A 27,764-nucleotide genomic window follows, 5' to 3' on the forward strand; every position below is an offset into this window, starting at 1 on the left:
AATCTAATACTGGCAATACAAAAGAGTAAAATAAGTCAAAACAGTTACAGAAGACAAGTAAACAGTCAGCAATACAATAAGAACAAAGAAACTAATTACGAACTAAATTGAAAAATAAATACAAAAGATCAAAAAATACAAATTAAAACCCAGTGCTTTAAGTTTTTCAGGCAGATGTGCTAACAGTAAAAATTCAGATATGTAATAGTCTACAACAGAAACTGAAAAAAGTAATCAAATGTTAAATAACAATGTATAGTCTTAACTGTAGATTAATCCTTATTAAAGCTACAGCAGTTATTAATTCAAGAGCAGTCAATGATTTTACCTATGTTTGATTAACATTAATGACACAGACTGAAGAAATGATATTGAGCTGCTGTCACTTTAAAGGTCCAGTTCTTCATGTTTTTTAAAGCTTTGATTGTGTTTACAGTGTGCAATATAACATGTGTTCATGTTTTGTGTGTAAAAAACACTGTATTTTTCACACAATTTACTTATCTGTATACTGCTGTTTTCACTGTCCAAAAAACGGCCCGATGACTTCCTTGTTCTATGAAGTCCCTCCTTCAGAAATACGTAACAAGTTCTGAATGTGCCATCGAACCGCCGTTTTGTGATTTGACAGCAGCTTATCGCACGTTGCCCGGAAACGTCACGCCTCTTACCATAAATTGGAGATGCATGCGCAGCTGCTGCTTCTCAATGGGAGCGCAACAAGACCACGCCCCCTATTTTTGTGTATTCCTAATTATGTCATTAAAAAAGGAAGTAGAGGGATGTAGTCCAAACCGGGTGTTCGCTGTATGCTTTGAAAGGGGACTTCTGTTAAATAAAATATATCGCTATTCATTAAACATTGAGCTTTATATTTTTACAGGTATTATTTATGCTCTAACAGCAACATTACACACTAACTAAAGTTTGAAAAATGGAATCGCGAAGAACGGGACCTTTAAGACCGAATGCATGGATCCAATATACTTTTTTGTTTACATTCACTAAACACATAAAAGACATTTCTGAGAGTAGACTATTTGACCATTTAGGTGTGAATCCAAAGCCCACATAATACTTTGCTTATATGTGACCCGCTCTGGCGAAATGAGTCATAACGTTCCATTATAAGATATGGGCCAATTATGTGGAAAACAATTAAATAACATGTTGTTGTTGTTGTTGTTGCTTTTTAAAAAATAAACTCCCAAGGTTTTGTAGTCCAGATAATTTATTAAAGTTATTTAAATGACTATTAAAGTTAACAAAGCTTTGCTAAATTCGCTGGAAATAAACATTGCTTTTCTCAACTCCCCTCGTCACCTCTGAGCATTTCCCGGGTATCCCCTGAAACTCAGTGTTGAACTCACTGGAGGCTTCTAACCTAAGCTGTTTGAGTATATTTATCTGCAAGAAGAATCCATTTAAGGCAGTAACGATACGTAATATAAAACCGAAATCTTGACATTCAGATCCACGAACCTGTGAGAAGGCAGAATCACAACACACCCCTCCAACTCCGAGTTATCCTTCCCGTCCAGATCTACTGCTACCACATCTTTAAATTACTATTAGTATTATTTGAAGTTAACATTATAAAATACATAGACCTACACCACAAAACTAGTTGAGGATAAATTATTTAAAATTGAGCAATTTCAGCGTTATGGACGTGACATTTGTCAAAAATTCCCAGAAAATTATATATATTTTTATAAATAGGCCTAGGCTATGTGAATTACACTGCACAAACCCAAATTAATACTACCCACCGGATGAAGAAGGGTTGGCTCTCCCCAGAACATAAAATATTCATTTTATTCATTTTTATTTTCTGTATTCGCATTTATGAGGAAAAAAAATGTTACAGACGTGACAGTTCCCTGGTAGCGGCAGTAAACCTTTCATTTCTTTAAAGTGAATTTTGTTTTGTATTAATTGTATCTTAATTTTAATCAATGTTTCATCAACCAATTACCAGGATTTAATACATTAGAAATAAATATTGCAGACAATGGTGGAGTTTGTTTTTTCTTATATTCTCCTGTTGCTTTGATTACTATTTGTCAAGTATTAGGGCTATTTCCGATTCTTTGCTCATTTGTAATTGTTTATCTTGAATAAATATCTGTATTGTACGCGCCACGCCATCTGTATTGTACGCGCCACGCTATTTTGATTTTTTGCCGCGCACCTCAGGGATTAGAGTTTGTATTTTTTTAGCACTTAAGTAGCGCTCTTCAACAGCCAGTTGCAGCTCGTTTCGGTTTCGCCCATTCTCGGGTTATTGGCTTTTTGTGGTAATTGCAACGGCCGGCTGCAGCTGTTCTCACTCAGGTGATTGGAAGCACTATAGGTGTGCAGCGTGCGCGCTGTCGCGGAAGCGTTCAGCTGTCGTGTTCCTCCTCGTGCAGACCGACTCGGGTAAAGACCTGCGACTCTAACTGCGTGACTCCACCGAGCAAGGACACCTGCAAGGCACTTAAGTATCTCCTTCACCCTTTCCCTTCCTATATTTTACTTATTTCACTTAATCAATATGTGCTTTCAGTTTCAATATATTGCTGTTGTCTCTCGACATCGACCTCTCATCATACACAGAAGGCAGTGCAATACTGCTAATCTGCGCCCTATCCCCTTGTCCTCACACTCACCTCTCTCTCTTTCTATGGGTCTATGGAATTGTCAATCAGCAGTCAATAAAGCTGACTTCATTCCAGCCTTTACATCTCATTCTACTCTTAATATCCTGGACTTGACTGAGACCTGGATCCGTCTAGAAGACTCCGCAACCCCTGCTGCTCTCTCTAACAATTTCTCTCTTTCACACTCCCCGCCAGTCAGGGAGGGGTGGGGGTACTTGTCAAATTAAATCTTGTTCCTCATATAAAGCTAGCATGTCTCTTCAGAACCCAAAGACTTAACTGCTCAATTCATTTGGATTAGTTTTAATCTCATCAAGAACTTTTTGAAACATCAAAGTGGTAGTTGCATGGACTGTAAATGGAGGGACAGATTAAATAGATTAAAAGATCTTCATTTTTGTTTCGAAGATAAACGAAAGTTTGGTTTGAAATTGCATTAGTGTGAGTAAATGATGTCAAAATTTTCATTTTTGGGTGAATTAACCCTTACCTGAATACCTTACATGTATACCTTACCTGAAGGTGAATGCTAACATGCTAAAAAAATCTTAATTCACTTTTTAAACACTAATTAAATCTTAAATACAATATTCTAAATATCTACAGAGTATGTGTAATGTAAAGACTTCCATGGTGACAAACACACCTTAAGAAGGTTAGACGCAGCACGGAGGCTCATTCGGGCCACAGATTCTCTTTTTCTCCTCGGCAAGCGTGTGTAACCCGAGCGCTGGCTGGTGAATGAGCAGAGAGAGGTCACACCTGGGGTCCAAGGAGAATATGCTGTATGGGGTGTCCGTGGTCGCTCAGACTCTTCATAGCGGAACTGCCGCCCACGAGCCAAAGGATCCACAATCTTAAGAGCGACAGAGAACAAGATAAAAATGATTAAGTAGTGATGGCAATAAAATTAAAATACACACATATTAACTGACCACATGTCCTTAATATCTTATTAAAGGATTCAAAGCTACATAGAAACTTGAGCATCCATAAACTGAGTATATTAAAGCAATAAACCTTGCGAAGCTGTGATTTACAGTGAATTTAGAACAGTTAAGGGATGTTGTTAGGCACGATGCAGAGCAGAGGTTTGCAAAACCCCCTTAGCTGTTCTAAATTCACTGTAAAACATGGCTTCAAGGGGCTTATTGCTTTTATAAAACGGTTACTCCATAAAAATATACATTTCACTATTTATTTTATTCATAAATTTTACAAAAAATATAACATTATAATACATGTATCCCTCCGCCAAGCAATACAGTTCCAGAACAAAGAATCACAAATGGCAGTTGCGCATTAATACTAATGTAATGCGGTAACAGGTGTATGTTTGTAGAGTAAATTTACAACGGCTTCGAATGTGGCTCAACCAATCGGAATTAAGGACCGGAACCATCCGTTTTATAATAATATGTGCTTTGACTAATTTCACTCATGTTTAAACTGAAATTTTCAACAGACTAGTCTAAAAGTAAGAAACAGCCAGATGACAGTCAAAAACATTCTGTTTTAGTCAATAATTTTGGGGTGTAATGGACTAAAAAACTCACGGTATTAGGAATGTGACGTATCAAATTTTCATGTCACAATAATTGCAGAAGCTTTTATGACGGGATACGATATTAACACAATATTGAATAAGTTGCAAAAAAAGTGTCATCCTATAACAGATTTAATAACCTTTTTCATATAACAAAAAGAACTCTGAACATTTAACTACAATAAAATAATGCACAACGATTGTAAGATTAAAGTGCAAAAGAAATATAAAGAACAATAGGTGACACCAGGAAGATGTTTTGGGTTGAGGGTGCATAAAGGTATATAAAGTATATAAATAAATAATATAAGTGAATATAATAATAATAATATTATTAATAATAATATATAAAATTTAGTGCTGGGCAACGATTAATCGTGTTTGATAGCATTCAAAATAAAAGTCTGTGTTTACATAATATATTGTACTGTGTATAATTATTTTTTATGTAAACAATAAGGTATGAGAGGCTGTGCTCTATCGTGAATAAGTAACGGCTGAAGGGCATTGTTAGACACAACACAACAAACAGAGTGCCTGCAACCCATTCAGCCGTTACTTATTCACGATACAGCACTTGCCTCAAGTACCGTATTGATTTTATAAAACGCTTACCACACAATAAAAAAATTAAAGTAAAAAAAAAAAAATTATTAGTGCAACTTTCATGAAGTAAAATCACTAAAATCCTTCCTTCCGCTAGAAAAAAAATAGTCCCTGACCGTGAAAAACAACAACGCTCCAATGTGTAATATGCATTAGGCTCAAATAAAAACATAGGAACTGCAGTGTTGCGCAGTAATAAATAGAACTGTTGGGTGAAGCGGTCATAGCCATGTTTTATCATGAATAAAGCACAGCTATTGACCAATAAGAATCAAGGATTGGAACTAGCCATTTTATAAATATAAATACACACATATTCATGTATATACAGTATTAGTAAAATGTGTTATTTATACATAAAATATTTATATATAATATATAAAGGATAATAGGTTTGCAAAAAACACAAAATAAACCAGTTCAATTGCCAATGTATAAAAATGAGTGAGAGTTATCTGAAGCATTGAACTTTTTTCACGTTTTGATATTCATGACTTTTCAGACAAATTAAAGAACCTTACAGAGGAACAGGCCCAGGTTGAATCCATACCTTTCTCAATTACAAAGGAGGAGGTTAGGTCTGTATTTAAGAAAACTAAGGTAATTAAGAGTCCAGGACCAGATATAAATTACTGGGAGATTGTTGAAGTGCTGTTCAGAGCAGCTCTGTGGGGTGTTTGCTGACATTTTTTAGATGTCCTGGGAACATGGTACGGTCCCAATGGCTTGGAAGGAGTCTATTACAGTTCCAGTGGCAAAGGGCAACTCTGCAAGCACATTAAATGACTACAGACCAGTGGCATTGACTTCACTGGTCATGAAGTCATTTGAGACATTCGTAAAGCGGCTTCTGCTGTTCAGGGTGGGTGGGGGCCTGGATCCCAGCCAATTTGCATACAGGGCTAGCAGGGGGGTAGAGTATGTCCAGATTGCAATTTTAGATCATCTTTATAGACATTTAGAGGGTCCTGGTACACACACCAGGCTCTTGTTTTTTGGATTTTTACTACAGGTGGTGTCCACAGACGCCTCCACCTCGGGATGGGGAGCGCTGCACGAGGGCAGACCATTCTTCGGCCTATGGTCAGAACGAGAAAACCTCCTTCACATAAACTGTCTGGAAATGTTGGCAGTCGACAGCGCGCTGAGGAGATTCCGTCCCCGAATAAAAGGCTACCGGGTCTTAGTCCGCTCAGACAACATGTCGGTGGTATCCTACATAAATCGTCAGGGCGGCGTTAGGTCTCGAAACCTTTTTCAGACTGACAGGATGCATTCTGGTCTGGGCTCAGCACAATCTTTGCTCACTGAGAGCAGATCAGGTCTTTTCTCCAGCTTAAGTTAACACTTGTAAAACCAAGAATATGCTTATAGATTTTGTCACAGAATTCACACAAAAGGTAGATCCAAGTGCAGTTTTATTATATGGTAATCTGTATTCGTAGTCAGCCAGGCAAGGGTCAAAATCCATACAAACTGTCCAATAAACAAGAAACAAAACAAAGTGGAACAGGGAAGTGCAACACAACAGAAAACAAGGAATCCACAATGAACACAGAAACAGACAAAGTATTTATACACAGAGAACTAACAGGATGATGGGAAACAGCTGTGCACATTGATGAGATGAGTGCAGACAAAGGATTATGGGAATTGCAGTTCATGATGAGTGGGTGACGATATGGGAAAGAGACCTGTAGTGGACACCCAGGGAAAAACACACCAGACACTGTGACATAACCCCCCTCAACAGAGCGGCTACCAGACGCTCCACGACACAACTTCAAAGGAAAACTAGTCTAGGAGGGAGGTGGAACAGTGGAGGATCAGGGGGAGGGATGGGGGCCCAGGTCCATGGATGGGAACAAGAACAAGGGGCGACGGCTTAGCCGGTGGCCAGGGCAAAACCGAGAGCCCATTGGCTGGCCAGGGCAGAGAAGACAGTCCATCGGGCGGCCAGGGCGGAGAAGACAGTCCATTGGGTGGCCAGGGCGGAGAAGACAGTCCATCGGGCAGCCAGGGTGGAGAAGACAGTCAATTGGGTGGCCAGGGTCGGAGAAGACAGTCCTTCAGGCGGCAGGGGCGAAAAAGACAGTCCTTCGGGCGGCCAGGGCGGACAAGACAGTCCTTCGGGCGGCCAGGGCGGTGAAAACCCTTCGGGCAGCCAGGCCGGTGAAGACCCCTCGGGCGGCCAGGGCGGTGAAGACCCTTCGGACGGCCAGGGGGATGCAGGTTGTGCAGGCGGCCAAGATGGCGACATCACCTCTGGTGGCCAGGGTGGAGGCTTAGGAACAGACATCGGCTCAGAAACAGCAACAGAAGCCAGCTCAGAAACAGCAACAGACGCCGGCTCAGAAACAGCAGACACCAGCTCCGGAACAGGAACAGCAGACACCGGCTCAGGAACAGGAACAGACACTGGCTCAGGAATAGGAACAGACACCGGCTCAGGAACAGACACCGGCTCAGGTACAGGAACAGACACCGGCTCAGGAACAGGAACAGACATCAGCTCAGGAACAGACGACACTGGCTCCGGGTCAGGAACAGCAGACACTGGCTCCAGCTCTGGAACAGCAGGCACTGGCTCCAGCTCTGGAACAGCAGACAAGGGCATCTCCGGGATCTGAGCTAGATGTTCCAAATATTCAATCAGTGCCCTCGCGACCACGAGAATGGGCATCTCCTGATCCGTCTCTGACTGGGCAGATGTGATGTGAACCATTTCTGGCTGGGCAGACGTGGCCTGAATAGTCTCTGACAGAGCAGACGACACGTGAACGGTCTCTGGATCCGCAGACGTGACGTGACGCGAGTTCCCTCAAAGAGTTGCGGGTGAAAAGGATTTTTAGAGTAGATACTGCTGGATCTATTCATTGTGGATTCCTTCTGTCACGAAATGCACACAAAAGGTAGATCCAAGTGCAGTTTTATTATATGGTAATCCGTATCCGTAGTCAGCCAGGCAAGGGTCAAAAGGGTCAAAATCCATACAAACTGTCCAATAAACAAGAAACAAAACAAGTGAAGTACAACACAACAGAAAATGTACTCGGTTACAAACGTAACCTCAGTTCTCTCTCGAAGAATTATCCTTAATTTTGAAAATCAAAACGCGTTGCGGCAACATGCAGAATTAGGCAATAGGCTTGCCTATTGGCTGTCCTGCTGCAACTGCAGCAGCCTATCGAGAGCGGTCCTTTGGTGACAGTTCAAATGAGGACGCTTTGCGCCCATTGCGTCACGCTCCAGCCAAAGCGGGCATGGTCTAGCCCTGTAAACATGGGCTCGATGGGCTGATATTACTGGTTTTTCATCGCCGAAGTGAACCAGCGTGTAGCAGGCACGGCAAGATACGCAGTACTCGTTCCCTCTTCTAGAGAGAACTGAGGTTACATTAGTAACCGAGTACGTTCTCTTACGAGAGGTTCTCTCGTACTGCGTAATATCTTACGCTAGGGGAACACTATGCAAAACACCGTGCATGTAGGGATCCAACACCAAAGTCCCAAGGGGCAAGTGCCCAGGGCACATATAGTGCATAATCATCATGAACCCATGCTTCTGGAGGAGTGTGCTATAACACCTAAAGGGAAGTCCCTTTGTAGTGTATGCCATTGCTATGGTATCAACTATCCATCTGGATAGGGTCTGTTTCAAAGCGGCTAGGCCCTTAGCGTGACCGCTGAACAAAACAAAAAGCTGAAAACAGACGAGCAAGGTACGTAGGCCTTTAACGCCCTTACTGGGCAAAGTTGGCCTGTGCTTTCCTCCTCATTAAGAACCGGTTGGGCAGACAGGGAGATAACCTGGGCTCAAAACACACCGTTGTGTTGCGGGGTTTAGGCATGTATCAGTGTCTTGGTTTGAGTATGACTTTTGAGTCATTATGCCCAAATTCCAGACATGTTGCGCTTAATGAGAGCGCTTGCAGATCCCCTATGCGTTTTACTGACGCAAGAGCCATGAGAAACACTGTTTTGAAAGTGTTTCATATCCAATGTACGGATTGGCTCGAATGGGGCTCCTTTCAGGGCTTCTAGCACCATGGAAAGGTCGCACATGGGGATAGATGGGGGTCTGGGAGGATTCATCCTCTTAGCTCCTTTTAGAAACGAATGACCAGATCAATTTACCACAGTGACGGGCCAGACGCAGGTTTTGTAAACGCTGCTATGGCCGCCACATAGACTTTGAGTGTGGATGGGGAGCTGCCCTTATCCAGTAGCTCTTGTATGTAGGAAGGAAAGTACCTCCGTTACCCTGCTGCTTGTGGGTGGAAAACCTTGGGTTTAGCACCAGTTAAAAAACACTGACCACTTAGAAGCATAGAGATGTCTGGTAGACGGTGCTCTGGCCTGCGTGATGTTGTTTAGCACTCCCTCGGGGAGGTTTGCGGGTACCGGTTGATGGCCCATGTGTGCAGGGCCCACCTTTCCGGGTGAGGATGGCAAATTGAGCAAATTGGGGCAGTGCTCGTCAGCAGCATTAGGACTGGGAACCATTCCTGGTTCATCAAGAGTGGAGCCACAAGGAGCACAGAGCATCTGGTTTCCCTGATTCGTTCCAACACTTGAGGCAGGAGCGAAAATGGGGGAAAAGCATAGAGCAAGCAGCTGGGCCAGACGAGGGCCAGTACATCCTTGCTCTTTGAGAAGAATTTTGGGCAGTGAGCATTCTCCTTGGACGTGAATAGGTCCACCTGTGCTCTGCCGAACTTCTCCCACAGCAGGAGGATTGTCTGTGGGTGCAGAGACCATTCCCCAGTTGGTATATTGTTCCTGGACAGTCTGTCTGGCCCTAAATTCAGGAAGCCAGGCACGTGTGCTGCTCTCAGTGAGCAAAGATTGTGCTGAGCCCAGACCAGAATGCGTCCTGTCAGTCTGAAAAAGGTTTCGAGACCTGACGCCGCCCTGGCGACATGTTGTCTGAGCGGACTAAGACCCGGTAGCCCTTTATTCGGGGACGGAAGCTCCTCAGCGCGCTGTCGACTGCCAACATTTCCAGACAGTTTATGTGAAGAAGCTTTTCTCGTTCTGACCATAGGCCGAAGAATGGTCTGCCCTCGTGCAGCGCTCCCCATCCCGAGGTGGAGGCGTCTGTGGACACCACCTGTAGTACTCAAAGTCCCCAGGTTTACACCAGACTGGTACCAGTCGGTCACTCTCCAAGGTTTCAGGGCTGTGACACATTCCTAATTGATCCTGAGGCGAAGCAGACCGGAAGCCCAAGCTCAAGGTGGTACTCGTGCTTTGAACCAAAACTGCAGCGGGCGCATGTGAAGCAGGCCCAGCTGAAGTACTAAAGATGCTGAGGCCATCAAGACCAGCATTCTCTGAAACCTCCTGAGCAGGACTATAGTGCAGCGGCGGAAAGATTTTCTTGGTTGTAAGCATTCTGAACTGGAATTTCATGAGCGCTTTGTTCAGTTGTCTTAGATCTAGAATGGGTCTGAGACCTCCGTCTTTTTTCAGTACCAGAAAATATCTGCTGTACTGCACATGTGTGTGCGGTCTATGTTTGTGTTTGGAGCTCCGTCGAATTGATTCATTAATCCTTGATTTTCTTCTTTACCACTCATTATAAACAAGCACTTTCTATCTTTTTATATCATGTGAACTTATCCTCGATACTATCCCTTATAAAAAATAAATCGTATTGCTTTGATATCGCTACTTAGATCCAACTTTCCAAATCTCCGCTTCTAGCTTTTAGCCCGCAAGCATTTCACGCCTCACGCCTATTTATCATCTCATTTTACACCTGTTTCACTGAAAGGATATGGGTTATATCCAGCATTTCAGTCCTCAATTAGTAGTGATATTGGTAGTATCACAACTAATTTACTGTTCATCTGTTATAATGGTGAATATATCGGATGTGTGTCTAAGCGAGGACACATTCGAGTTGCTTTCAGTATGATTGGAGCTGGAGTCGGTGGAGAAGCAGATCCGTGGTCTGCTGGAGAACTAAAGCACCATGGTAGAACAGTACTACACATGTTATCAAGAGAGAAACTCGTAACTTAGAGCGTAAATGGAAACTTTAGGTCTTTAGAATTGCGTGGAAAGACAGAACACCACGTTATAAAAAGGCTCTAAAAACAGCCAGGGCTGAACATTTCCGCAAACTAATAGAAAATAACCAAAATAATCTAAGGTTTTTATTTAACACCGTGGCTAGACTAACAAATAAACAGACATCACCAGAGCAAAATATTCCGTTACAGTATAGTAGTAATGATTTTATGAATTTCTTCATTGAGAAAACAGAAAGGATCCGAAACACAAATGTAAATGTACAATCCTCTATGGTGTCTTATGATTCAGCCATAATTTTGGCACCTCTAGAACAATGGGCTATAGACGAATCCGGCGAAACTACCGGAAGTAAGCGGGGCGCCATTACTGAGCTGTTGCTGGGTAGCGTTGCGCCTTTGCCTCCTATTGTTTTAGTTGCAACTTGCGTCCACTGGAATAAACAGCCCGCGATTTACGACTGTCACTAACGTTACAACGTTATCCCTTGTATAATGTCGAGTGGTTAAACAGTTTCCGTTATAAATTGTTTCAATGGTGGCAGTAAAATTTTAATTTTGAAGAGAAAACACTGTGAATACCCCGGGTTGACTGCCCCTGTCTGGTGCCGTACGGATTACAGATTTCCTGGTCGAGTACAAGACGTGGACATTCGCGTATAATAACAATTATTTAATGACATAAGTAAAAAAAATATAATAAATATGTGATATAGTGATCAGCAAAATCTCCTCTCTTGCTATTTTTTTCTATTCAATTAACATGCTATGGTCATTAAATGGCTTTCCTGAGCTAAATGTAACGTTATGTGACATAATTGTTTTCCTGCTGTTATATTGATCTCTTTCCATGGTTTAAAAACACTAATTGGTCGATATTATGTATACTTTCGCAGACTTTCTCTCGGATCTATTGGTAAATGTCGATAAAGCAATAATTTCTGGAGATTTTAACATACACGTAGATAATACAAATGATGCGTTAGGGGCTGCGTTTACAGATTTATTAAACTCCTTTGGGGTCAAACAAAACGTCAGTGGTCCCACTCATCGTCTAAATCATACACTAGATTTAATTATATCATATGGAACCGATCCAACTGATATAGATATTATACCGCAAAGCGATGATGTCACTGATCATTACATGGTGACTTGCATAATACGTACTGCTGAAATATGTCATGTTGCGCCACGTTATAGACCAGGCAGAACAATCCTTCCAACCACTATAGATGAATTTTCAAATAGCTTACCTGATCTATCTAAGCTGCAAAGTGAACCCAAACAAACAGATGAATTAGAGGAAATGACTAGCAGTTTAAGCACCATTCTTACTAGTACATTAGATATTGTTGCGCCAATTAGATTAAAAAAGGTTCGAGAGAAAATTAAAGCACCATGGTACAACAGTGCTACGCATGCTATCAAGAGAGAAACTCACAACTTAGAGCGTAAATGGAAACAAACTAATTTAGAGGTCTTTAGAATCGCATGGAAAGACAGTATGTCACGTTATAAAAAGACACTAAAAACAGCCAGGGCTGAGCATCTCCGCAAACTAATCGAAAATAACCAAAATAATCCAAGGTTTTTATTTAACACCGTGGCTAGACTAACAAATAAACAGACATCACCAGAGCAAAATATACCTTTACAGTTTAGTAGTAATGATTTTATGAACTACTTCAATGCGAAAATAGAAAGCATCCGAAACAAAATTATAAATGTACAATCCGCTATGGTGTCTTATGATTCAGCTTCAATTATGGACCCTCTAGAACAACTAAACCGCTTTACAACGATAGGACAGGAGGAGCTAAATAAACTTATCATTGCATCTAAACCAACAACTTGTTTATTAGATCCAATACCCACTAAACTACTGAAAGAACTATTACCTGTAGTGGAAGAGCCTCTCCTCAATATTATTAACTCGTCTTTATCTTTAGGTCATGTCCCAAAAATATACAAGCTGGCTGTAATAAAACCGCTCATTAAGAAACCGCAATTAGATCCAAATAACTTGGCAAATTACAGACCCATTTCAAATCTTCCATTTATGTCCAAAATACTTAAAAAAAAGTAGTGTCCGCTCAATTGTGCTCTTTTTTGCAAGAAAATGATATCTATGAAAAATTCCAGTCAGGATTCAGACCGCATCATAGTACAGAAACTGCGCTAGTTAAAATTACAAATGATTTACTTTTAGCTTCTGACCAAGGCTGTATCTCAATACTAGTCCTACTTGATCTTAGCGCTGCGTTCGACACTATAGATCATATAATACTCTTGGATCGACTACAAAACTTCACCGGTGTCCAGGGACAGGCATTAAGCTGGTTTAGATCGTACTTATCGGACCGTTCTCATTTTGTCTGTTTAAATGGGAAAAAATCAAAGATAACGTCAGTAGACTATGGAGTACCGCAAGGATCGGTTTTAGGCCCTCTGCTATTCTCAATATATATGCTGCCACTTGGTAATATTATAAGAAAACATGGAATTAATTTCCACTGTTACGCTGACGACACTCAATTATATATTTCATCACGACCAGATGAAAACACTAACTCATCTAAAATGCCAGAGTGTCTCAAAGATATAAAATGCTGGATGACGCGTAATTTCCTGCTATTAAATTCAGATAAAACGGAGGTATTACTTATTGGTCCAAAAAACTACTCACAAAACCTCTCACAATACAACTTTAATATAGACGGATGTCCTGTTGCTGTAACGGTTACCAGCTGGAGTGCCCTATTGAGCCTCCAGAGGGCACTCCAGATAAGACTATGTTTCACACAAACTACAGTTCCCAGAACTCACTGCCCGGACTCATCATCACTGATCACATTAACCTGTACCTCATTCACTATTGCATTCACCTGTCTCATCTTGTTAGTCTGGCTATATATACCATGTTCATTCAGTCACTCACCGCGAAGTCTTGTTTTAGTGTTACACTGCAATTCTGAGCATTCTACGGTTTTCTTGTCTCTTGGTTTTTGGATATCTTGCCCTGTTCCCTGGATTACTCTCTTGCCCCTGGTTTTGCCTGTTTTGTTTGTTTCTCTGTGTATCTGTCTTGGACTGCCTATCTGTGTATGACCCTTGCCTGTACATTGGATTACGCCTCTGGATTGCCCTCAAATAAAGCTGCATTTGGATCTTAACCCTCTCCTCAGAGCAGTTTGTAACAGAAGACTTCGCCAACCCCGAGATCCAGCAGCCATGCCAACAAGAAGCCCAGACGTCCAGATCTTGCGTCTCCGTCAGGAGAATCGGTCCGTCGAGGACTATGTTTCTGAGTTCATTGAACTGGCCCATTTCGCCTCAATGAGCACAGAGTGTTTAATGATCTTTTTCCGAGGAGGACTCTCTGAACCACTCAGTTCACTCATGCCCTTACACAATTGTCACGGGACATTAGAGGACTATATTAACCAGGCCCTTTTGCTAAGCGGTTCCTTGTTTACTGTGGGCGTTGTAGAGAAGGAGATCCATGAACCCGTGGTATCTACTCAACCAGAGCTTCAGGTTATGCCAGAGCTTCATGCCGAGCCCGCACTCACCGTCAGCCCTGCCGAGCCTGCGCTCACCTTCCAGCCAGAGTCTCGTTCCGCCGAGACAGCCCAGCCAGAGTCTCGTTCCGCTGATACAGCCCAGCCAGAGTCTCGTTCCGCCGAGACAGCCCAGCCAGAGTCTCGTTCCGCCGAGACAGCCCAGCCAGAGTCTCGTCCTGCCGAGACAGCCCAGCCAGAGTCTCATCCTGCCGAGACAGCCCAGCCAGAGTTCCATGTCAGCCCTGCCGAGACAGAGACGCTTCACGTCACTTCTGCCGAGCCAGAGACGCTCCACGTCACTTCTGCCGAGCCAGAGACGCTTCACGTCACTTCTGCCGAGCCAGAGACGCTTCACGTCACTTCTGCCGAGCCAGAGACGCTCCATGTCACTTCTGCCGAGCCAGAGATGCTTCACGTCATTTCTGCCAAGCCAGTGTCTAAAGACAAGATGGCCGCCTCCAAGCCAGTGTCTAAAGACAAGATGGCTGATTCAGAGACTGTTCAAATCACTTCTGCTGATCCAGATTCTGTTCACGTCACCGCCTCCGAGCCAGTGTCTCTGGACAAGATGGCCGCCTCCGAGCCAGTGTCTCCGGACAAGATGGCCGCCTCCGAGCCAGTGTCTCCGGACAAGATGGCCGCCTCCGAGCCAGTGTCTCCGGACAAGATGGCCTCCTCCGAGCCAGTGTCTCCGGACAAGATGGCCTCCTCCGAGCCAGTGTCTCCGGACAAGATGGCCGCCTCCGAGCCAGTGTCTCCGGACAAGATGGCCGCCTCCGAGCCAGTGTCTCCGGACAAGATGGCCGCCTCCGAGCCAGTGTCTCCGGACAAGATGGCCTCCTCCGAGCCAGTGTCTCCGGACAAGATGGCCGATCCAGTGTCTCCGGACAAGATGCCCGATCCAGTGTTTGTTTCTGTGTCTGTGTCTGTCCTTGTGACCATTTCTGTCGTAGTGTCTGTTCCTGAGCCGGTGCCTGGTCCTGAGAGGGCATCACTGCCGTGGCCGCCCGAGGGGTCTTCGCCGCCGTGGCCGCCCGAGGGGTCTTCGTCGCCGTGCCTGCCCGAGGGGTCCTTGCCGCCGTGGCCTCCCGAGGGGTCTTCGCCGCCGTGGCCTCCCGAGGGGTCTTCACCGCCGTGGCCGCCTGAGGGGTCTTCACCGCCGTGGCCGCCTGAGCGGTCTTCACCACCGTGGCCGCCTGAGGGGTCTTCACCGCCGTGGCCGCCTGAGGGGTCTTCACCGCCGTGGCTGCCTGGGGGGTCTTCACCACTGTGGCCGCCTGAGGGACCCACAGTTCCGCCCTGGCCACGTCCACAGCCTGCTCTGCCCTGGCCATGCCCACAGTTTGCTTCGCCTTGGACGCCCGAGGGTCCGACAGCTCCTCCCTGGCCTTCGCCTGCACAGCCTGCTCCGCCCTGGTCGCTTCCACAGCCAGCTCCGCCGCCGTCTCCAGGTCCTTTTCCGTTCTCCACGGGCCTGGCCCTCCATCCCGCCCCCAGGTCCGCCTCCGCTCCACCTCCCTCCTGGACATTGTGAGGAGCGTCTGGAATCCGCTCCTTAAAGGGGGGGCTATGTAACGGTTACCAGCTGGAGTGCCCTATTGAGCCTCCAGAGGGCACTCCAGATAAGACTATGTTTCACACAAACTACAGTTCCCAGAACTCACTGCCCGGACTCATCATCACTGATCACATTCACCTGTACCTCATTCACTATTGCATTCACCTGTCTCATCTTGTTAGTCTGGCTATATATACCATGTTCATTCAGTCACTCACCGCGTAGTCTTGTTTTAGTGTTACACTGCAATTCTGAGCATTCTACGGTTTTCTTGTCTCTTGGTTTTTGGATATCTTGCCCTGTTCCCTGGATTACTCTCTTGCCTCTGGTCCCTGCCTGTTTTGTTTGTTTCTCTGTGTATCTGTCTTGGACTGCCTATCTGTGTATGACCCTTGCCTGTACATTGGATTACGCCTCTGGATTGCCCTCAAATAAAGCTGCATTTGGATCTTAACCCTCTCCTCAGAGCAGTTTGTAACAGTTGCTTTATCCACAACAGTAAAAGACCTGGGTGTTATACTAGACCGCAACTTGTCGTTCGAAAATCATATTTCATATGTTACAAGAACAGCCTTTTTCCACCTTAGAAACATTGCTAAGCTACGTAACATGCTATCTATTTCTGATGCAGAAAAATTAGTTCACGCATTCATGACCTCGAGACTAGATTACTGTAATGCTTTATTAGCCGGTTGTCCTGCATCCTCAATAAACAAGCTACAGTTAGTACAAAATGCAGCTGCTAGAGTTCTTACTAGGTCAAGAAAATATGATCATATAACACCGATTTTATCATCTCTACACTGGTTACCTATTAAGTTCCGCATCAACTACAAAATACTACTACTGACCTATAAAGCCCTAAATGGTTTAGCACCTATGTACTTAACGGACCTTCTTTCGCCCTACAATCCACCGCGTTCCTTAAGATCACTAAATTCAAGGCTTCTGGTCATTCCTAGGATATCGAAGTCCAGTAAAGGAGGGAGGGCGTTCTCGCATTTAGCTCCAAAACTCTGGAATGGCCTTCCCGATACGGTCCGAGCCTCTGACTCGCTGACACAGTTTAAAACTAGATTAAAGACGCATCTCTTTAGTCAAGCATTCACATAATGCTTACCTTCTAGTCCTCTGTTACGCCATACGGAACCGTTTGCCACTGAAACTGCTTAACGCACCAGTGGGGCTCGACAGCCTTTTAGACAAACGGGTCGGCGCGTATGGTTGGGTTGCGGAGAGTTCGGGTTACGGAGAGTTTGTGAGTTATAACGGAAATCATTATGAACATCAGCTATGCTAATTATTTTCCATCTGCCTTTCTGCTGTTATCTCGGGACGCTTGTCCCGAGAAAAATGGCGTTCGTCAGGTCCAGTTTTGTGTCCAGCCTCTCACGGGGATTTCGGATGCCCCAACGCCTGTGATGAGACGACTCAACGCCTGTGATGAGACGACTCAACGCCTGTGATGAGACGACTCAACGCCTGCGATATGTTATGGCGCCGTTTGATTCATAAACAATATTTATATTTAATATTTATATTTAAACAATATGAATGTAAGCCAGAGGAGAACTGGCCCCCGACTGAGCCTGGGTTCTCCCAAGGTTTTTTCTCCATCCAATCTGATGGAGTTTGGTTCCTTGCCACTGTCGCCTTGCTTTTGGCTTGCTTTGAGCTTGCTCAGTTGGGGTTATTTGGTGTTTAGCAATGTTGTTGATCTGTGTTGTGCTACTTTCATGTTATCACTGTGAAGCTGCTTTGATACAATCTGTATTGTGAAAAGCGCTATATAAATAAATGTGACTTGACTTGACTTGACTTTCTAGCTGTAACGTTACCTTACCCTTGCCTGTTGCAATGTGAAAATGAGATAAATAATGGACACAAATGAAAAACATGAATTTGTTTATTTGATTTCATTCATTTATTTATTTATTTATTGTTGCCAAATGGACAGATCTTTTTATAGTTTCCTCGTTAGCAAACGTTAGCCTAGCTAGCTTGCCAAGCTATTTTCATAAATAACGTTAATCTGTAAGATCGTTTGTACCTTCATCTGTGACTGGAGGCCACTGCAGTCACAGATCAAACCAACAAGTCATTCTGCCTGGCTGTAGCCGTCATCGAGGGTGAGTTCGCGTTATCACCCAGGTTTGTTTACATACCGGTGCATATGTCTATATGCCTGTGTAACAGCTCAGTAATGGCGTCGCCACAAGATGGCAGCCTACACAGAACGCTCGTCGGATTCGTTTATATGCACGCATAAGTTCCGCATTTGACGCAAGGATGCTCGTCCATTTCCGGTTGTGGAGATTAAAGCGGAGGAAAACCGAGGAAAACGTGATTATGGCAGAGTCTTCAAAATTTACTGTCCTCACGTCTTTGAAACGAAACTCGGGACTCAGGACATGATCACTTACACAATCGGGCCAGCAGTGCATCGTCAATAAAGTTTACCATTTGCGCGTGTTTTTAAGTCTTACCAGTTTAAACATTCAAGCGATTTTAAACTATCAGTGCTCGCGTGCTCTCTGGGATGATTTCTGCGCACATTCATAAAAAATCCGCCTCAAGAACAGCTGGCCAGTAAGAAAAGTTATTTTAAACGGATTAGCTATATTGCTTTAACACTCAAAACTGTGTCAGTTTTGGTCTTTGTGAGTATACTCTAAACATAGTCGGTTTTGTCTTTAATAAGCATAAAACACATGCCAGTTTAATGAACACAGAATCCGTGCACTAGGTCTTAGAGTGGCAGCAACCATATGTGACGGTCATTAATTTTGTCGTCAAAACAAGAAAAGAGAGCTTTAAGTTAAAGGAATCAGGATTGATAGCCTATATGTGTTTAATTTGTTTAGGACCAAAATACTATCCAGTGTAATTTTCCATTTGATTACTTTACTCATTTTCTGTCTATGAATACTGTTAGACCTATTCAAAAACTGTTCTCTTTATTTGTCTTTGTTTGTATCTATATACTATTGTATTTATTTGTACAACTTTTTCAATTTAATTGAACAATTTAAATCAAGTCATGTATTGTGTAAATTCTTAACAACATTACCCCATTGTAAAACATGCAATGAACACAAACATTTAGGCAAGATAAATTTTATAATTTTGTTTGGCAAAAACGAAATTCAGGCCCTGAAGACTTTTTTTTTCCTGTCCTGGACTCCGTCTTGACTCGGACTCGAACCTTTTCGGACTCGGTCTTGACTTGGACTCGGTCTTGACTTGGACTCAAATAGTCCTGGTCTTGGACTTGTCTTGGACTCGACAAAGGTGGTCTTGACTACAGCCCTACATAAAATACTCTTGGATCGACTACAAAACTACACGGGTGTTCAGGGACAGGCATTAAGCTGGTTTAGATCATACTTATCGGACCGTTACCATTTTGTCTGTTTAAAATAACAAAGATAACGTCAGTAGACTATGGAGCAAGGATTGGTGTTAGGCCCTCTGCTATTCTCAATATATATGCTGCCCCTTGGTAATATTATAAAAAAAAAACATGGAATTAATTTCCACTGTTATTCTGATGACACTTAATTATATATTTCATCACGACCAGATGAAAATACTAACTCTACTAAATTGACATTGTGTCTCAAAGATATAAAATACTGGATGATGTGTAATTTCCTGCTATTAAATTCAGATCAAATGGAGATATTACTTATAGATATTACTAGAGTTATATGCATGGCACACTTTTAGTTATGACTTGTTAAACTATACTTTGTCACGAAATGGAGTTTTTTAAAGTGAAAGGGTCAGAGAGATACTTATGTAGTAACACAATACTTAGGCTATCTCTTAAATAATTTCGAACAGCTCTCATATTAACAACTATCCAACTGTTAGCCCTATGCCACTCCTAAAATGTCAGAGAAAAGGACAGAATCAGAGATTATTTAGAAAATAGAAAATTGTACTTTGCATATTATAGGCTACTATAAAAAAAAACACATAATTAAAGTTGATTTTAGTTGATCATTATGAAAATTTCATTGAATATAGTGACCAAAATGATCACATACATAGAATCTTGTTCAAAAAGCCTAATACACAATGAAATGAATTCACTAAGTTAATAACATTTAAAGACTTGTTTTAAAGGAGTGTCTTTTATCTTACCTAAACTTAAAAAAAGGTTAACACAAAAAAAGGTTTTATAAAAAGATAAACCTAATATTTCAGCATTTAAATCATCTCTATAAAAAGAATGAGTCAATAAAGATACATTCCTGACATTTATAATGCACAGTAGCTTATCTTTTATTATTAATAGTAAAATTCGGTCCGATTTCCCCATGGCTGTCGTTGCTAGAACCATGCACCCATTACACTGCGCTCTCCACAACGACAGAGAAGTTTTAGTAGCTAATGTATTTCCACCACAGAAAAACGTCTTGCTGTAGCTCTGCTAAAAGATTTATGGTAACACTTTAAAATAAGGTTCATTAGTTAACATTAGTTAACATGAACTAAGAATGAACAATACTTCTTCAGCATTTATTAATCTTAGTTAATATTAATTCCAACATTTACTAATACGTTATTAAAATCAAAGGTTGTATTAGTTAACATTAGTAAATGCACTGTGAACTAACATGAACGCACAATGAACAGCTGTATTTGTATTAACTAACATTAACAAAGATTAATAAACACTGTAACTAATGCATTGCTCGTCGTTAGTTCATGTTAGTTAATGCATTTACTAATGTTAACTAATGAACCTTATTGTAAAGTGTTACCAGATTTATTTCCGGAGAAGAGAAAAACACCCAAGTGTTTGGGTGCACGTGCTGAAAAGTTTATGAGTGCGCTTCCCGTGCGTGCGCCTATTTGAAATAATGACCTCGAGCGCGCAAAAGACGCGATACGTGAACTAATCAAGAGACCCTCTTGACATCGCTTCTGTGAACGGCTCCTTCTCAGCAAGCAGGGGCGCCATTGTCAATAATTGAATCGAAATGATAAAAAAATAGAAAACCTTCGCTACTACTGACCTATAAAGCCCTAAATGGTTTAGCTCCTGTGTATTTAATGGACCTTCCATCGCCGTACAATCCATCACGTTCTTTAAGATCACTAAATTCGAGGCTTCTGGTCATTCCTAAGATATCTAAGTCCACTAAAGGAGGGAGGGCGTTCTCACATTTAGTTCCTAAACTCTGGAATAGTCTCCCTGATACTGTTTGAGGCTCAGACTCACTGTCCCAGTTTAAAACTAGATTAAAGACGCATCTCTTCAGCCAAGCATTCACATAATGCTTACCTTTTATTCCTCTGTTGAATCCGATCGAATGCATTAATATTATGAACAGCAGCTACACTAATTATTTCCCATTTGCTTTTCTGCAATTATCTCGGGACGCTAGTCTCGAGGTAAATAGCGTTCGTCAGCTCCAGTTTGTATCCAGCCTCTCATGGAGACTTCAGATGCCCCAACACCTGTGAAGAGACGATTCGACGCCTGTGAAGAGACAACTCCACACCGGCGATATGTTATGCCCTAAATTAGTACATGATCAACTAAATGTATTTTTCCATGTACATTTCTGAAATGCACTTTCTGTAAAGCTGCTTTTGAATTTAAATAAATTTGAATTGAATTGAATACAGGCCCCCTTCGCTCTGAGGTTGAGATAAAGCAGACTGATCAAATGAAATGGCGTATGTATGACACGCCAATTCGTATTTCCATTGTTGGCATGCTATCAACACGCATAATCGTTTTTCAGCGTGTTTATGAACGCTGTTGACTTAACGTTACATTACTGTATAAATATATGACTTACCCCAACCCCGTCCCTAAACCTACCTGTCACTGGGGTTGATGAGTCTTCCCCTAACATCCTTATGAGTCTTCCCCTACCATCCTAGGACAAAAATATCACTCCCCAGATGTAGATCTACATTTTGCTTCGTTTCGCTCGGACATTTAACGGAGTGTACATTCAGGCATACACATGGATAGCTCAAAATGCGTATAGATAACACGCCACTTGACTTGAAAGTGGCGTGTATGTTTTCGCAAAAGTCATGATGCCATGTTGGATGAAGGCTCTATTGCCCCATTGCTCAATAAGGTCGCTATTTCGGCTCGAAGTAGGTGTGCTACTTCTGTTTTCACCGTAGATTTGACACGCGCCGTGCTGCGGCGAGGGTTTGGAGTAAACTGCAGTGAATAGCCTCTTTTTAGAATGTTCAGCATCCAATTCGAAACCCCGGGAAGCTGTGCCCCACATTCACCCCCGGGAAGCTGTGTGGCACATTCACTACATTTAATGCACAATCGACATGAGTCGATTTTACTTGTGCAAGCCCTGTATTGTGATGGGGTGTGTTTAGAAATGACCACTGGTTTGTGGGCATTTTTTATTACACTCATAACACCATCGGGACACCAGAAAAAAACATTTTGTATTTATCTGACGGTGTTTGTGTGCAGGCAAGTGGGCAGTGATACCGACTTGTTTACTGCAGAATACACTGGAACAGTCACATTTCTTGAGACTGAATGAGCATGAAGTTTTGGTGAAAATCTGGCCGTGGCGAGACTTGAACACCGTCGTTTTCCTAGAAGGGCTAGGAAGACTTTGAGTGCACATTCACTGCACTGCAAAACACCGTCGGCCTGAGCTGACTGTATGTGTTGGTTTAATTTTTCAGAAACCATGGTACTTGTAGTGTGTAGTGTTTGTGGGCACTGGGTCGTGGGCACATTCACTACATTTAATGCACAATTGACATGCATGGATTTCATTTGTGCGAGCCCTGTACCGTGATGGGCTGTGTTTGTGTGTAGACATGAACACTGGGCTGTGGGCATTTTATTACACTTATAACACCATCGGCTGTGGCCGGAATACCAGAAAATACACTGCTTATGATTTTTCTGGGTTGCCATGGAAACGGCATTTACGTGCAGGCAAGCGAGCCGTGGTACCGGCTTGTTTACTGCAAAATACACTGGAACAGTCTCATTTTCTTGGAACTGAACAAACAAAAAGGAAGTCTGGCCGTGGCGAGACTAAATTTCTTATCTGCTGCGAGCCAGGATCGAACATGGGTCTCCCGCGCGGAGAGCTTTGTGTTTCGCCACTAAGCCATAAGTGAGTGTCATTACAGTTTAGTGTGCCGGCATATGTTTGCAGGTGTGCTTGTTATACAACAGGCTCATTGCTGCAATATTGACATTTTCAGCCGCTCAACTGAGAGGAGCTGGTAAATGTTTGAGACATGGAGATTGTCCGGCCTCGGCGGGACTAAAAAACACTCTTTCCCTCATTTCGTCGGTGATGCATGCCCATGGGGGGCGGGGGCGGGGTAACTTTCTTGTAGAGTAAAGAAAGCTAGCCGCTCAGCTGGCCTTCTCAACAGATGCAGCTATCTCTTCATCGCAAATGGCGAAAACGGCGGCGTGCGGCGGCCGTTGTCCATCAGTGAGCACCTCGAGTGCAGGTGGTGAAGCTTGCAGGCGAAAAGGTGAGCTTTCATGGGCTGGAGAAGGCTCGGGGACCCACTGAGTATGGAGCTTTATGGTGCAGCACTACAGCGGCAGGGAGTGCAGACTCCCAGAAATATGCCAGGCGAGTTCTCAGAGTCACCATAGGCAATAGCTCGCAGTGAGGGCAGCCGCCTTCAGTGAGTGCGAGTGCTATATGATCCTCCCTCAGGCAGGAAACGCAGATGAGGCGGCCCCTGTCACTGAGTGCGGCTTGGCAGATGCCGCATGAGGATGGCATCTTTAAAAAGATGCAGCTCTTTTAGTAAGTGAGTCATGGGGGCGAACATACAGCAAGAAGAGTGTAAAAGGATATAGACGCCGGATAGCGTCGCAGGAAGTGGCAACTGAAGGCTGCAGAAGGCTTTTTCAACAGCGCAGCTTCATCACTCAGGATAAAGCGATGCGTCCATCGAGCTATGTTTATAGGACTAGGCCACGCCTGCTTTGGCGGGAGCGTGACGCAATGGGCGCGAAGCGCCCCCATTGGACCATCACCAAAGGGCCTCTCTCGATAGACTGCTGCAGTTGCCCCAGGAGAGCCAATCGGCAAGCTAAGTTGTCTTGCCTATGTCTGCATGCTGCCGCAATGCGTTTTGCAATAATTCAAAATAAAGGATAATTTTTTGGCTTCAATATCTCGAGGAAAAGAGGTTTTCCCCGAGCATAAGATAATACGCAGTACAAGAGAACCTCTCGTGAGAGAACAAGGAATCAAAAATTAACACAGAACGAGACAAGGTATTTATACACAGAGAACTAACAGGATGATGGGAAACAACTGTGCGCAATGATCAGATGAGTGTAATGAGTGCACTATATAAAATATATAAAACACACCAACAACATGAAGCCTAACAAACAATCCCCGAGAACGCTTATTTAAAGCTACACTGTGTGATTTTTACCCCCATCTAGCAGTGAAAAGGTATATGACCATCCAGTGAATATTAGTTTCTGTTCCTCTCAATTCCGATTTCGTTTTTAACTCCAACGGTGGCCAATGTAGTCAAGTGTAGGCTAGTCATAGTAAGTTGTCATAGAGTGAAAAATGTTTACATTATACAATAATACGTCTTAAATGAATAAGATTACAGGACAGAAAGGTGAAAGTCTCGCTTAGAAACAGCTAACTAATGCTGCGTTCCAGGCAACCTGTAACCTTTTTTTTCCGACCTTATAGGCTACCTGTAAAAGTGCACTGGAACGGCAGTCAAACCCTTGACTGTCCCACCTGTGAACTTGTACGAGATCGATATACTCCCAGTTACATGTTGTAAAAATACGGGTTACAGGTTGCCTGGAACGCAGTATTACAACTGCATTATCACATTAGGCTACATTAATTGTGTATAAATTAAAATAAATGAAAAATAACAAAAATTTAAAGTGCCTACATATAACTTATAGCCTAGAAATTATAGCGTCATTAAAATATTAATCACGTTATCCGTCATAGAACACTAATTTATGTTACAAGGTAAACAATACTTTTCATCATTGACGCGAGGAAACCTATCCTAGATGTCGTTCCAGCGTTATGCACACCGTGATATAATTAGCCAAGCAACAATAAAACTTCCAATATACACAAATAGGCTTAATTAATGTTACCTGTTGAGAAGAAAGCAGGCAATGTCGGCGTCCTATTTAAAATGGTTGCTCGTCATGAGCACTGGTGGGTGTAACTAATTACTAAGTAATTAGTTACTGTAATTTAATTACTTTTCCCTTAAAAATGTAAAGTAAGGGATTACTCTTAATTTATCTGTAATTTAATTACAGTTACTTCTGATGTAATTGTGGTAAATACTGTGTATAGATCAATCCGATCTCACAGCGATTCGTATGCATTTTATGAGGTGTCTAAATATTACGACCGCACTCGTACAAATTCGTATGAATTATTGTAAAATATGTATGAAAAAAGTGTGAAATGTCATGAGATCAGACATAAAACAGTAGTGGGTTTAACATCAAAATGTATTGTCTGATGCTAAAAAGTATGTTTTTATAATGTAACCTTCTACACATTGGTCTGTTTAAGGATAATTCATGCATTTTTATAGTATTTATTTGAAAGAATTAATACAGATTCATGTCTATCCTTGTATTATTCAGCTGGTTGAGATTGATATGGGATTTTGAAAGTAATTAGTAATTCAAAGTAATTAAATACTTTTTAGAGAGAGTAATTAGTACAGTAATCTAATTACACTGTTGAAGAGATAATTAGTAACTAGTAAATAATTACTTTTTTAGAGTAACTTACCCAACACTGGTCATGAGCTCTTTCCATCTTGGAAAGGCCACTCCAATATTTACTTTTGTCTTGTTGATTTGCCTGTTGCGTTGCCGTCTTAATTCTCTTTTTCGCTTCCTTGGCGACTCTGATACGTATCCTCGAGAATAAGAGTGATCCTCCATCAGCAACAGACTTTCAAAAAGGCTTTCAGGTTTTTATATATCAGTCTCAAGCAATCCCTCTCTTCACATTCGACACGGTGCCGTTGAGTGTAGATGAGTGCATTTAGTTGAATGAGGACATGCTGTCTCCCAGACACAACATTAGCTGTAGGCATGTGCCGGTATCAAATTTTCATGCTGCGGTTAATTGATGAGCTTTTATCTCGGTATACGGTATTATCACGATATTTTAATGAAATTATATTTTAATGCTCAAGAAAAACAGATGCATTGTGGGTCTCTAAAAAACCCTCAACTTGTATCACAATGTGTAATTGTGATTTTCGAAACATATGGTAACTAAACCAAATTGTTTAAAGTTTAGTGACAACATGTTACAATGACTGGTAGGTTACTGTTTGTATTATTCAATTAAATTCATGGATTTGATTTCAGTCTTAATTCAATATTGACTCATTTGGATAAATATTAGGTAGGCCCCAGTCTGTTAATGTTTCTCAAGAAAAAAAAACCCTCATATAATGCTGTAAACATACAGAGAGAAATTAAATATAATATTTAGCAAAATACTCCTTGATATTTTTTTCTAGTCAACTAATGTGCTGGTCATTAAATGGCTTTCCTGAGGTAAATGTAACGTTTTGTGACACAACTGTTCTCCTGCAGTGTTACTGACCTCTTTCCATGTTTGAAAACACTGATTGATTGTTATTATGTACAAGTAAATATACCTTTCGGTAAGTTATACTGTATCTTTAAATAAAAACGAAAGTAACATGATGATCGGTTTACTTGAACTGAGGAGCAACGATCTGTGATCAGAAGAGCTGATTTATCAACTTCAATTTATCAATAACAACTTTCATATCAAAAGTCAAAAAGTATCCTGCTCTGTCTAGTCTGTCGGTGTCAGTGTCCTCTTTGCCCTGTGATTTTTCTCTGTGGGAGAGCGTGTGAAAAGTGTCAAATGCGTTAAGCGCCTTTCAGACAGGACGCGGAATGCGCGACGCTGCGGCCGCTTGGTTCAACGTTGCCCTTCAGATACAACGCGATTTGCCATTTTACAAATAAAAAGTTTAACTATTTTGAACTTTAACACCGGCGTGGTCGATGCAGGTCAACGCAGCAACAAAACAACCCTGCGCGTCGCGCTCGTATTCCGCGTCCTGTCTGAAAGTCTCAAGCTTGAGTCTAAAGCGGAATGTCTGAGAGTTTGGCAGCCGCGTTTTACCGCGATTTATCGCATTACCGAATACCGGCACATGTCTAATTAGCTTGTTAACTGCTAAAATAATGCTTGCTTATTTCTTCTATTTTGGCATTGTTTGTGGCTTGATTTAATCATCATCAGTGAAAGCTTTTTGAAGTAATATGATTTTGTCATTAAAAACCAAATTCAAAAATATGACTCCCAAAGTCACCAGAATTCAATGATTTGGTGTTGTTTTTGCACACACACACAAACAAAAATACTCTTCACAGGAGGCTATGCCCCCAGACCCCCCTAGAAGGATAGTACCTTCTAGCAACTATTTTGGGGGGCCATGTGCCCTCAAAAATGTAAAATGCATCTTTTGAAATACAATGTGCTTTTACACTTCATTTTAAAATATACTAGAAATAATGGATTTTTGGAAAAAAATAACATTAACATGACAGTATTTGAACATAGCCTCTGTACATATATAAAGCAAACATAACTGTGTAAAATAAATTATCGACTAAGTGTGTTCAATGTTGACTATCAGCATTAGTACTGTTTAGTCAATAAGTCTCACACATACTGTACATACTATGAGTAAATGAAAAGCCGTGGGCTGTAGGCAAATGATATTTTATCTTTAATGATAC

The 27,764-nt window shown here is 42.2% G+C and overlaps 1 protein-coding gene across 1 annotated transcript in view; it reads right to left on the minus strand.

Annotated features, from left to right (window-relative positions):
- LOC120466809 (inactive rhomboid protein 2) overlaps nucleotides 1–27,764 on the minus strand; it is a 311,775-nt gene that overhangs the window by 94,339 nt on the left and 189,672 nt on the right. The window contains exon 7 of the mRNA XM_089133992.1: nucleotides 3,292–3,501. Coding sequence (XP_088990118.1) covers nucleotides 3,292–3,501 — 210 coding nt within the window. The remainder of the gene's footprint in view (nucleotides 1–3,291; nucleotides 3,502–27,764) is intronic.

Source organism: Pimephales promelas, chromosome 8 (genome assembly GCF_988280905.1).
Source record: "Pimephales promelas chromosome 8, fPimPro1.hap1.1, whole genome shotgun sequence".
NCBI classification, from domain to species: domain Eukaryota; kingdom Metazoa; phylum Chordata; class Actinopteri; order Cypriniformes; family Leuciscidae; genus Pimephales; species Pimephales promelas.